This window comes from Primulina tabacum, chromosome 2 (assembly GCF_025594145.1).
Source record: "Primulina tabacum isolate GXHZ01 chromosome 2, ASM2559414v2, whole genome shotgun sequence".
Lineage (NCBI taxonomy): Eukaryota > Viridiplantae > Streptophyta > Magnoliopsida > Lamiales > Gesneriaceae > Primulina > Primulina tabacum.
In genome coordinates this window covers 45,479,178-45,492,529 of record NC_134551.1, presented here as the reverse complement: position 1 = coordinate 45,492,529, position 13,352 = coordinate 45,479,178, and the positions used below count along the sequence as shown (strand labels likewise).

At 37.4% G+C, this 13,352-nt stretch overlaps 1 protein-coding gene across 2 annotated transcripts; it reads left to right on the top strand.

Annotated features, from left to right (window-relative positions):
• The first annotated feature begins 1,064 nt into the window (after window positions 1-1,064).
• LOC142537946 (U-box domain-containing protein 33-like) lies at window positions 1,065-2,532 on the top strand. Of its 2 annotated transcripts, XM_075643404.1 has the most exons (4): window positions 1,065-1,615; window positions 1,685-1,809; window positions 1,924-2,039; window positions 2,138-2,532. In XM_075643404.1, the coding sequence occupies exons 1-4, from the start codon at window positions 1,219-1,221 to the stop codon at window positions 2,376-2,378; spliced, it is 879 nt and encodes a 292-aa protein (XP_075499519.1). In that variant the 5' UTR covers window positions 1,065-1,218; the 3' UTR covers window positions 2,379-2,532. The 2 variants fall into 2 exon arrangements, with proteins under 2 accessions (XP_075499519.1, XP_075499517.1); XM_075643402.1 differs by having other exon boundaries at window positions 1,065-1,809.
• Window positions 2,533-13,352: the final 10,820 nt, after the last annotated feature.

Genomic DNA, 13,352 nt, shown 5'->3' with positions numbered 1-13,352 from the left:
CAATTAAAAATAATTATAATAAAATATTTTCCGTCATAGGGCCCACCGTCTCAGTTCTTCAATCGCATCTCAAATAACCTTTAAAACACATTTTTATATATTCTAGTTGAAAATCATATTTTAAATATGCAAAGATGCCTACCACATTTAATAAATGCAAATAAAACAATTTAATTAAAATACATAATAAATTTGATAATCTTGCATGCATGTGGTTCACGTAAACCTTCAAATTTTCGGAAACTTTGTACATGCATTTAGATTACGCTATCTTATTTTCTGGACCTTACAAACTCCATTTTATGATAAATTGAAAGTACACTATGTTGATTCACACACAAATATAAAAATGGAAGGAAAATATAAAAAGAAATTTGGTGTTCCTATTTTAAAAAATTAAGATTCAATTTGGATTATCTTATCTTTCCTAGTCGGATAATTGATTGCAGTTTTTTTTTTTTAATAAACATTGACCTTGGACTTCTTCGTTCGGCCCGAGATTCTCGTAGCTATGCGAATATTCCCTCTACAGTCTAACATGTCAATTTGATTTTTGAGGAAAATTATTCTATCGAGCCGAACATATATAATTAAAATATCTTACATCACAATCGATTGAATAACCAAAAAGAGAAAAGAAAAGAAAATCAAATATCGAATAAAAATAACCAATTAAATATAATTTCATAAATTTAACTTTCATGCATATTCTCAATTTAATTTTGAGTTTTTTTATCTTACAAATCGGCTAATTAAGTAGCTAGCATTATATATAGAGACTTGATTTCTTATTTTTTATAAAAAAAATTCAAATCTATAAAAATTTAAAAGTTTTTTGATAACTTATATCTCATCTGGTATCGAAATCTTAAATTCAAAACGAACATTTACTTCGAGACTCCATTATAACAAATTTCGGATTAAAAAATTAAAAATTTCAATATTGACATAATCATCCTAGTGTCCTGGATTAGTTCACACTGATTATATTCCAAAAAATCACAAATTAGGTATTAATAAAGATTAAGACAATATTACATTATTCATATGACTGAAAACTGAATTCATGTCTTGTTGCGAAAATCTAAATCATTTTCACCATTTTTTCCAGCTTTTCTTTGTCTTAGTGTTAACAAATTGAAGAAAAAACCCTCGAAGTACATATAGTTTATCAGGTTGACGTAGATTCTCGTGTTTTTTTTTCTTGAAGATCATAAAATGACGTCGAACCTCACAATAGGCGGCGTGGGTGGAGAGAATCCCGGAGAATCCGATGATAGGTGGAGAGCCCACCATGAAGATCAAGATCGCTCGGAGAATTTCGGCGGCGGTGGATTGAGCGAGATTGAAGAGGAGTTTTCAATCGATATTAGCAGCAATAGACAGATGAATAATCTTGAAACCATTAAGGAAGACACTGATGGAAGCTTGTTTTCCTTCGATTTCCACGGCGGCGGCGGCGGCGATGGCTCCGTGTACGTGGCGGTGCGGAAACAGAACGAAGAAGCCAGCATGGATGCGTTGATCTGGGCCATGAAGAATACCGTCATCTCCCCTTCTACTGTTGTATTCCTCATTCATGTCTTTCCCGAGACCAAGTTCATTCCTTCTCCATGTAAGAATCTACGGAACACGAAACAATTATATATAAAAAAATTTAAATGTGATTTTTGTTTGTTGACAGTGGGGAAGCTTTCGGTCAGTCAAGTGAACCCGGAACAGAAGGAGAATTACATGGCCCAAGAAAGAGGCAAGAGAAGAGAATTCCTTCAAAAGTTTCTTAATGTCTGTTCAGCCTCGCAGTCTCAGGTACGAATAGCTGGATTTTAGAAAAGTTCAAAAAAAAAAATTGGATCTCTTTTAGCTTGAATCGTAAAGCTTGACAAGTGCGTCAATGGAAAATATATATATATATATATATAGGTTAAAGTGGACACCATACTTATTGAAAGTGACATGGAAGCAAAAGCAATTCTGGATCTTATTCCCATTCTTTATATCAAAAAGCTTGTGTTGGGCGCCACCAAATCCAATGTGAGGTACAAAATGCATGTCCACAAGATCAATTAACTTTGTTCTTTGACTACCTTTTTTTTTTTTGTTTTCTAAAATCTTGTACAACTTGTGGGAATTTTAGGAAGATCAAGTCCGGGAAAGGTAATGGAGTGATTGATCAAATACTGAACAATGCACCCGAGTTTTGCGATGTTAAGATCATATGTGAGAGGAAGGAAATGACTGAGTTGATTGAGGAGTTGTCTCCTTCATCTCCATCTCCTTCACCCCGATGGATTGATGCGAGTCCGAAACTCGCCCAAGATCAACAAAAAACGGAAAATGATTTGTTTGGATGTGGGTGCTTTAAGATTCGAGAATAAATCTCAACTGCCAATTGAAGATCAGGTGTTTTGTAACATTACGTTTTTCCAAGTTTTTATACCAATGTTCACTTCCTTTTGCGCTTCTGTACATGTAGCATATACATATTGTTTCCAGCAAAGGACGTGTATATAGATAATGTAATCTAAATATACTCGCTTATTTGTTGCATGAATGTATTGAATTTTTTTTTATCTTAATGATACGAACCAAAAAGAATTCACTGAGTAGGTCTCTCGTGAGACGGTCTCATGAATCTTTATCTGTGAGAAGGGTCAACCCTATCGATATTCACAATAAAAAGTAATACTCCTGGCATAAAAAGTAATACTTTTTCGTGGATGACCCAAATAAGATTTTCGTCTCATAAAATACGAGCTGCATAAGTTATTTATCTTGTTACGGACTTGTGTTTATTTTTTTTTTCATAATATTTTTATTACATCTATTCATTAAAAAACACATATTTCACGTATTACAAATTTAATTATTCACATTCTGATGTATCATACTGTTTGTCTCGAAAATTGTGGGGCGTGCCAGGCACGTATTCGTGCCAAATGTGAATGATCCGACTTCGTTTATCAAACGTTGCGAGTCTCGATTCGACCATTAGTTATAGTTCCTTCGATATGGCTTCAAAACTAAACCTATAAACCGAGGAAAACAAAGGAATTATAGAGAGAATCCATGGACAACATCAAACTTAAATATGCTGTTATGGATTTTGATCAACATTCTACAATAAAGTTGAAGAAATGAGAATTATACTGCTTGGAAAATGAGAAATGAGCGAATAATTAATGATAGAATTCTGCAGAGTTTTTGCTGTAGATTTTTGTTGGATGTCTTTGTTGTGTCCCTCCTCTGACTCTTTTCCTTGTTTTTGTCACATTCTGCACGTCAATTTGGGTTCCTTTCCACGATCACTCCACGATCTTCCATCTTGGGTAATGGCTTTAACTGGCAGCAACGTTCTTTCACTGGGCCAACTGCAACTCCACTGGGCTTTATCTGTTGGGCTTTTGCTTATGGGCTTCTGAAATATTTTTAGACACAACAATTCCCCCCGTAGCCAATTTGGTCCATGGGCCAATTTGGCTATATGTGTAATAATTCTAATGTATTGGCCCATTTATAAGTTGGGTCCAAATGCTAACACGACATATATGATGAGGAGGCAGATGAGGAGAAAAAGAAAAGATAGCAGTGTGGTTTTCCTCCTAAACTTCTTCCTTAACTTCTTCCCCCAAAATCCTCCAATTCTTCACTGCTTTTCACAACCGATCCTCCTTCATCTTGACATAACTAATCAACCGCTCACAAAGATCCCATATCCCATATCACCGTCGATTATATCATTTTTGTGATGTCATCCAAGTTTCTGAAAATTGCCATCATCAACCTCCTTCCCATCAATCCACACCTTGATAGGTATATTTCACCATTTTTCTCAATCCTCCATCATAAAAATATTGTAGAATATGTCACATCTTCATGCTACACTCGAGGTGTTTGTGAATATGTCTGAGTGAGTTTTTTATGAGCAATATCTTGCACCAACCACTGCATGATATCTTAAATAATCTGCTTTCAATATTTTCAGCTTTTCAGCATTCAAGCCTCACTTGTTCGGAGACGTTGATTCAAGTGGTAGATTTCAAAGCACGAAAGAAAAGTTGGACATCATGCTCTCTATGAGAAAGGCTTACTCAACATAAAACTGATATGATGGTCCTTCTGCATGATAGTGAAGCCTTGAAAGTTTCCTCTGATAAGCTCAAGGCCGACATCCAATGCTTCGGTTATTATCTGGTGCAACGAAAGCATGCCTATCAGCAGTGGGAGGACATCTTGAAAACAACGAAGCAGACTCGGGCAGAGTGCATATCCAAGTGGGAAGAATTACATCGTCTTGACCTTTCTTAAGCGCTAATGCATCACCATTAACATTTCATTTTGGTATTTTGTTTGATGGTCGGACCACTTTGTGGTAGATCTTTTGATTGGTTGTATTTTTTACCATGATTTGGCTTAATGTTGAATTTTGGATGTTGGATAATGCCTGAAAATCGAATTTTGTCGATGGTATTATGTTATATCTGTTGCTTGGGTTTGTCCACAGATGTTTACACATATTTGTATTTCTGGGATGTCACGATTACAGGGGAAACCCTGCCCGGTTTTCTGTAAAATAAATTAACGACAACGGCTAAATAGCCTGTTTACTTCAATATTATCACAACATCCTATCACTATTGCTCATTATCACCCATACTTTCCAAACATCATCAAAGTATCGAAATATGTAATAAATGTACTCTACACGTCATCAATTCGGCTATTAAGACAACACATTATTCTCTTTAAAACACATCAGCTGCAAAGGATTCCATGAGTAAATTTTCTTTTTATTTATTCACAGATGCTCCACCAACTATTTGCAAACAAGTTCAGCAAAGAATGGCTTAAAAGCATATTCCTCACATATTTACGTAAACTTCTTATAGGCCAATATGACAAAATTAACCAAAGTGGTCATCCAACCTACTTTTTACAATACTTCTCATCTATTCCAGCTTTATGAAACATATGTCTCCAGCCGTCGATCTTTCATATGAGCCGGAGCTAAGATTAAATCCTCCATTTGTAACTCTTTTTCCTCACTACCTCCACATTCCTCCTCAAATATTACTTCAGCTCCATCGATATCCCACAATCCTGAGACTGCACTTCGTTCACCAGCTGCTGCATTTTGTCTTTCCAATCGGAAGTTGCAGCGACTTCCATCTCTTCTTTAGTGAACTTAGTCATCGACCTCCTCGATAATAGGTCGGGCCATAGGTCTAGGAGAGACCATGGCAGTAGGTTTGAGAACCTTCTCAACTATTTCTTTAACCTTTTGAGTATCCATGTACACTGCTCCTGGTTGTCCATGCACCTTGTAGTTACAAAACTTAATTGGACCAAATGCTCCATCATAATATCTAGCTTCCACGGCATTTGAATTCGATTGATACGGCTGTGAATCAGCCTGTATCACTTCCACTTCATCCCCTTTCCACATCAACAATAATTGGTGCATGGATGATGGTACACAATGATTAGAATGAATCAAATCCCTCCCTAACAAAGCATGGAAGCTAGCACTGGAATTGATCACGAAAAGGGCTAACATAGAGGATCGAAACCCTACAGTAACATTTGCTGGTAAAACTCTCAAGGTTTTGGTGGATTCTCTAGTAAAAGCTGCCATAGAGACTTCTGTGAATCAAGTTTTCCACACCTTTCCCCTACTTCTGCAGAATTCTGTGGGATAGAATATTGACAGCAGATCCACTATCTATCAATACTCTAGATATATGTTTTCCATTAACATGTGTTGTGATATAAAGTTGTTTGATATGTTTAGTCATTTCATTGGTAGGTTTCTTCATAACCACTCTTTTCTCTTCATCAACGAGAACTCCAGTACAATCTTTTGAAACATTATTCTGGACGGAATCTGTAGCAATTTCATTTCCTATAAATCCACCAGACCCAAACATTCTTTTGCATTTGAACTCATCTGGTAACATTAATAATCCTATGGCACATTCAAATGAGACAAGAATCTGTCCTACTTTGAAGGTAGCTTTCTTGACCACGTTACTGTTTTCCTCCGACAGCAAGTCATCATCTTCTTTCTCATTATCTTCAGTAGCCTTCCTCCCAAATTTTTTCTTCTCTTTGAATGAATCTTCCATCTTAGATTTGCGCTCAACAGCTTTTTCTCTCAACACAAGTCTATTTTGGGTCCGAGAAAGAGGTTTTGGAAACTTTGGATGTTCTACCTGTTTCCATATACCGTCGGGGGTTGCTCTGGGAGGAACAACAAAACGGGGTGTCCTTTCATATTTTTGAGGTGATGGCCTCTGTATTATCTTCTGGAATAACCGCAGGATAACTTTTTCTCTCGCTAATCACCAACCCAGGAGACAAGTTCCTTCTGAGGTACTGGGTCTCTGGCCTTTAGGCCATAGATTCCCTATCATACCTCATATTCCTCCCACCATAATGCACACCACTCCAACTGTAATAGCGGTCTTTTTCATGAATAATTTATGTTTTATTCCCCTTAACTTCAAATATCATTTTCCGAGGCACCCAACACTTCTTTATAATAACTCCTGGCCTAATGGACCTGTCCTCACCTCCATTTCTTCTCCTCTCATTGATTAAGAAATACAAATCGGTACTGCTCACATTCACATCGGCTACAGGTGGAAAATAGTATTCATCCACTATCATTGTCTCTTTTTCCTCAGGGAATCTCAGTCTCAGCTGAGATTCCCTTGTTGATTATCTCTTTCAGAACATTTTTAAAAGCCCAACAATCATTAGTATTATGGTTGAAGGAATTATGATACTTACAGTAGTCTCTTCCCTTGATATCCTATCTGGTTGGTACTTTATGATCTAGGGGGAATGTTACGAATTTTTCCTTCACCAAATGATAAAAAAGTTCTTATGTCTTTGATGCATCAAAGGTATAAGGCGTTTGAACTGGAGAAGCGTTTTTTCTAGGAAATTCTTTATTCTTGTGCTTCAACAACGGGACTGTACGGGATCCAGAATTCACCACTTCTGCCAAGGCGACTTCTTCAACTTCCTGGAAGTAAGAGCCAACACTAGACTTCCTTTTATGACTTTTCTCACGCAATAATTCCTCATACCCTGATACCTTGGCAGCAAGTTCATAAAAATCGCGGAATTCCATCCCTTCGAATTTATTTCTCAACTCAAAGCCAAGTCCTCGCTGTGCCATTTTCACATATTCTGATTCTGGAATGAAAACTTTGCACCTACTCCTCACTCTTTTGAATTCGTAAATGAAATCATAAGCAGATTCTCCTAGCTTCTGGACCACTCTCGATAATTCCGCTATAATGATCTCAGGTGCTATTTTGAAAAACTGTGTATGGAACTGGTGTTCCATGTCCTGCCAAGTCATAATAGAATTCCAAGGTAGTGTGGCATACCAAGTAAACGCAGTACTAGTCAATGAATTAGGTAACAAACGTAGCTTGTAGTTGGAAAAATTATCCAAATTTGCTAGTTCCCCACACTGTATTGTAAATATCGCCACACGTTCCACGCTAGATTGACAGTCTTCCCCCGAGTACAAAGTAAAGTCTGGAATGCGATATCCTCATGGGTAAGGATTTTCACGATCAACCACATCGGGGTATGGCTTGTGAAACTCTGGTCGGTTGATTGACCTCACTCCTGGGCCATACATGTCACACCCTTACTCTATATTTAGCATAATTACCATAATCAAAATAAGGTTTGAATGATATAACTATAGTATGAAGCAAATCAAACAAGAGGCATCACTTTGACGGTTTAAAAAAATTTTGGCATGATGTCCCTACATTCTTGTAAAAGCCAAAAACTCAACTCAAGCAACAACATCAACACGTATATACAATCGTATTCTTACATACAAACATATTCTGTAGCATTATCCCCCTAGACATAAACTTTGTAAAACTTGTTTCAAACATATACATTAAATTCATCATAATACATATGTGGAAGCTATACAATAAGAAGTCCCGGTTCTTGTCGAGGTGAGGCACGTTACAAGCATCCATTGGCGAACCGGCATCCTATATATCTTCATTACCTGATCCTGTAATACATGAGCTACGTGAGTTTATAAAACTCAATAAGTTGGCAATTATATGTATCAATATGTATCGAAGGAACATACATATCAAGTCGTGATCAATAATGAATCTTAAAAACATGTCATACCGTAGCATATATTCAATGTTCATTTTTGTACTTGAGCTTCATTAGTTGACCTGTACTACCGTGCTTGCTTTATTATATAGCTACTACTGTGTTGGACGTCAAGGAGCAACCTTTGGCATCACCACGCCCCATGAACATATATTGGCCAATAGCTTTGGTGGACTTAAACCACCCATGATGTCAACAAGCTCTATATCATGTAAAATCAGTCCTTTTCTTTTCATGTTCATGTTCATGTTCATAACATAGCACCCATCATCAATATTCATGAGTTTCTTACATATTTAATACATAACAATGGAATATGGTGTTATGTTTTCATCAATAATATACTAACAATGTACATATAGCAATAATCAATGGGAAGTGTTTGAAATCATAATATTACTCATGTATTACGTCAAGAACATGCCAACATACAGTCCAAGCTTACGAACACTGGTTCGAGACGGTGTTTCTCGCTCCTATACTGTCAAATACATCAATAAATCCATCACTATGTATATACTAGGTGAAAATCACTCCTCTACATGAAGAACAACTAAAAGAGAAGAAAACTTACACCTATAAGATGTTCTTGTGATGGAGAATTAAGTTCTCACTTCAAAATGATGAAGGAGAAGAAGAAAAAGCTAATGGGAAGTGTTTTCTAGGTTTTTCTCTCGAGATTTGCTGTGAAGGAATTGATAACTTTGTGAAGATGTGCAGAAAAGTCGAAGCTTATCCCCTTAAATACACAGCGGCGCTCGGGCGGTAACATATTACCGCTCGGGCGCCAAACATTCTGCCCAAAAGATGAAAAATTCCTGCACCGGCGCTCGGGCGGTCATTTTCTACCGCTCGGGCGCCAAACTCTTTGGAAAAATACTGAACTTGTAATGTACCGGCGCTCGGGCGGTTATTTTCTACCGCTCGGGCACCAGCATGTTCTGCCCTGCACACTGTTTCATCAAAGATTGCTCCAGAAACGGCTCTTCCGTTCATAATCTGAAATGGTGGTAAACAGGAAAGTTGTAGCCCTATGTCTTGGCTTTTATCTCAAATTGGTTTCATGTCATTTGGAGGTTTTAATAAAAAGTTATGCCCATTCTCCAACATGTGTCATTGTAGGAGTGACGATACACACGACCCACTTCGGGGCGCTTTTGGCTTGTCTTCCACAATGATTTGGACAAAACTCAAAATATGAAAGTTGTAACATTATATCTTAGCTTTCTAATGGTTATAGCCTCACACCATTTGGATCAATATTCCAATTATTATGCTAAAACCCGTGCGAACTACCATATTTTCATCTCATTTCCCACCACTTCTATTACACTATTTCTACGTACACATCTTACTATCACTATTTAGACACATATTCATTCTCAATACACCATGGACAATATAAATATCATGTTCAATCTCAATATTGATACCTCAATCATCACGTGAAATCTAATGAGGTAAATAACTACGTAATAAACGACATAAAAGCATTATTATCATTTGTACGAGTAACCAGGCGTTACAATTCTCCCCTCCTTCAAAGAATTTCGTCCTCGAAATTTGACGTACCATATAGATCAGGATATCTCTGTTGAATCTCGTCTTCTCGCTCCCATGTTGCTTCTTCAATTGCATGATTGCGCCATAACAATTTTACTAAGGGTATTCCTTGCCTCGTAACACTTTTGATTTCCTATCGAGAATTTGGATCGGCCGTTCTTCATACGAGAGATTCGATGCAAGCTCCAATGGTTCGTAATGAAGAACGTGAGAAGGATTAGCCAAATACTTTCGTAGCAAGGAAACGTGAAAAATATTATGAACGTTTGACAAGTTCGGTGGTAAAGCAACTCGGTAGGCTCTATCTCCTATTCTTTCCAAGATTTCAAATGGACCGATAAATCTTGGATTCAATTTTCCCTTCTTACAAAAACAAAATATGCCCTTCAATGGTGATATTTTTACAAATACATGGTCACCGACTTGGAATTCCAATCGACGACGTCGCACATCAGCATAGCTTTTATGTCGACTCTGGGCAGTGTGCATTCTTTCTCTGATCTTAGTTACCAATTCAGCTGTCTGTTGTACCAACTCAGGGCCTAATAATTTTCTTTCTCCGACTTCATCCCAATGTACCGGAGAGCGACATTTCCTACCATATAATGCAGTATATGGTGCCATTCCAATGCTTGATTGATAACTATTGTTATATGTGAATTCAGCCAACGGTAGTTTACTGTCCCAACTACCTGGAAAGTCAATAGTACAAGCCCTCAACATATCTTCTAAGATCTGATTCACTCGTTCTGATTGTCCATCAGTTTGAGGATGGAACGCCGTACTAAATGACAATCGAGTTCCCATAGCATGATGTAAACTTTTCCAAAATCAGACGTAAATTTGGGATCTCTATCAGATACAATGGACACTGGGATGCAATGAAGTCTCACTATCTCTTTGATGTATTCTTCAGCATATTGATTCATCGTGTATGTGGTCTTCACCAGAAGAAAGTGAGCTGATTTCGTAAGTCGATCCACAATAACCCATATAGCATTGAATCCTCTTTGTGTTCTTGGCAAACCAAGGATGAAATTGTTGCGTGTTTTCACTACCGCAAGTGTACGGTGTCAAGTTTTAGTACTGGTTAGAGTACAGATATCGATCTCACGAGGAGTGTGTATAAAAAATGTATATCAGTGCTCGTAATTAAAATAGTCTCAACTTTATTTAGAAGAATCAAATAAAAGGTTGGGTTGTTTGAACGAATTAATTGAAAACAATGAATTAATTAAATCACCGAATTGAGAAATAATAATGAGAGAAAATATCTAGAGAAATGATTTCACAAAGTTTCCACGATAAATATTCACAGTTGAATTTATATTCCTGAATTCAATTATTTAACTGGCCAAGAACACTTATGTTATGTTATTCCCCCTTTCCCAAGTGACGAATAACTGTATCTATCAACTTCGATTCAATTATTCCTAATTAGAATCTAAGTTTCATAGATAAATGCAAACAATGTTCTTACTAAGCCTCGCTAAAGTTATACGCCTTCCAAACGCTATAAACATTTAACGATGTGTTCTAATGATCTATAATCCTAGTCCCTCTCCCGAGTTGTAGAATTAATCAAACAACAAACAAGTTATGGCCAGTAAATTACAGTGCAATAAACACAGAGAAACACAAGTAAACATGAAATGGAATTCAATCTTATAAAATAACCACGTCAAATCATCGTGTCCACTAAGCTACATCATTCTCTAGAATGGGAGATTAGTTCATCACGAAATCGAAATAAAAACGACGCATATTCAAAGTTTTAGACATTGACATATGAGAAAATAGAAATGCAAAGACAGATAACAAATCCGAAGTGTCGTCTCTATCCCCAGATTCGTCACTCTTCGTCTTTGTAATCGATCTTCGCGTGTCTTGCCTCCGTCTCGCCTTCGCTCCGAGTCTTCCCTCTGTATTTTCGTCCAAAATGGCATGTCTCTCGTTTCTTTCTTCCCCAAGACGGCCTCTCCCATTTCTGACCTAGCGGCGCGCATTTTATAACTTTTCTGGACGCTGCGCGCGCGGTGGCGCAAGAACTGGCACTATGGCGCGCGAGCTTCTGCTTGTTGAGTCGTACTTGCGCGCGCGGTTGCGCGTGAATTCGCGCTGACGCGCGCTGCTCTCGGGTCTTCCTGCTGCATCTGTTCACGCGGTAGCGCGAGATGCTGCGCGGTGGCACGTAGGCGTCTGGTCATTCGCTTGTATGGGTGCGCGCAGGGTGCGCGAGAGTTGGCGCGGTGGCGCGCGCCTCTCTGGTCATGGTAATGGCTGAACTCGCGGCTCGGTTCTGTTTTCTCGGTTCACTAGGTTGCGCATCCACTATTTTCTCCATTCCTGAAATGACAACAAAAACAACCAAAAACTCATAATTCTGTTCGAAACCAGCATAATTCAAAATGGATTCTAATATAAATTAAGTGCAAATCTTGCACTTATCAAACCCCCCAAACTTGAACTTTTGCTAGTCCCGAGCAAAATAGAATAAAAACAGGAAGTCAATTAACAAGTAATGAAACTCTTAACAGTCATGGATTCACAAAAAGTGATATTGGCCTCAGACTTATCTATTTTAATGTAATAATGATTTCCCAAGAGTCACGTGTGTGTCATATGTCAATGTTCGTTTACCCCATCGAGTGCTCAAATAGAGTCATAATGCCCATTCGCCTTACAGAATCAAGAAATCCTCAGTTTAGTTCAACTCACACTTCATCAAAATACAAATTCACATTCATAGATTCACATAGGACTTTATTGGTGATTAATTGGCTCAATGAATATTCAACAAAAGTATACCAAAGATGAAATCACATAATGAGATGCTTGCAAGCAAGTGATTAAAGTCTATACTTGATGACTATGTTTTTCAGGTATCCATAGGCTTGACTTGAACAACTTTTCTCCACTAGTATATTGGATAAATGTGACAAGGTTAATATGTCTTGTAAGCTTGTAACGTTAGGCCACGGCTCATGGCTACAATAAAGGTATGGAAATCAAAATTTGAGAGAAATAATCGAATCTTCGTCAATTTCGCTAGCATTTCATTCACCATCTCTTTATTGTTTTCTTCCCAATCATATCCTCCATTTTCCAATTTTGTCTTTTTCACCACTTTTGTGTGATTCTTTTCATTGTTTTTTTTCTTCCTCTTTTCTTTGCCAACTCCTTTTCGCATACTTTAACTTTTTCTTTTTCTTTTCAAGGAGCATTTGAATCATTACAACACCAATGCATTTATTTCTCTCAAAAGCAGGTAGGAAAATAAGTGTATAAGCTTCATTTGGTAGTTGCTGTGGGATATAGAATAAATACAAGTGGGGGCTAATTGTATGTCATTGACACACACCACTTGATTTTTTTTGTAGGCTCAAAATGGGACACTAGGGATATTTCCTTTTCATTTGGTAGGCTCGAAGGCTCAACGGATTTCAAAGATCGCCTAAATCATTCCTATGTCACATATTATCCGTATTTCGCCTCGAAAAGTGCTCAAACAAGTTCTAGATTACCGTCAATCCATTAATCATCTCATACCAACTAATCATATGCATTTGTTCAACAAAAATTGATATACAAGGCATGCACAAAAGAACTCTTAAGCATCT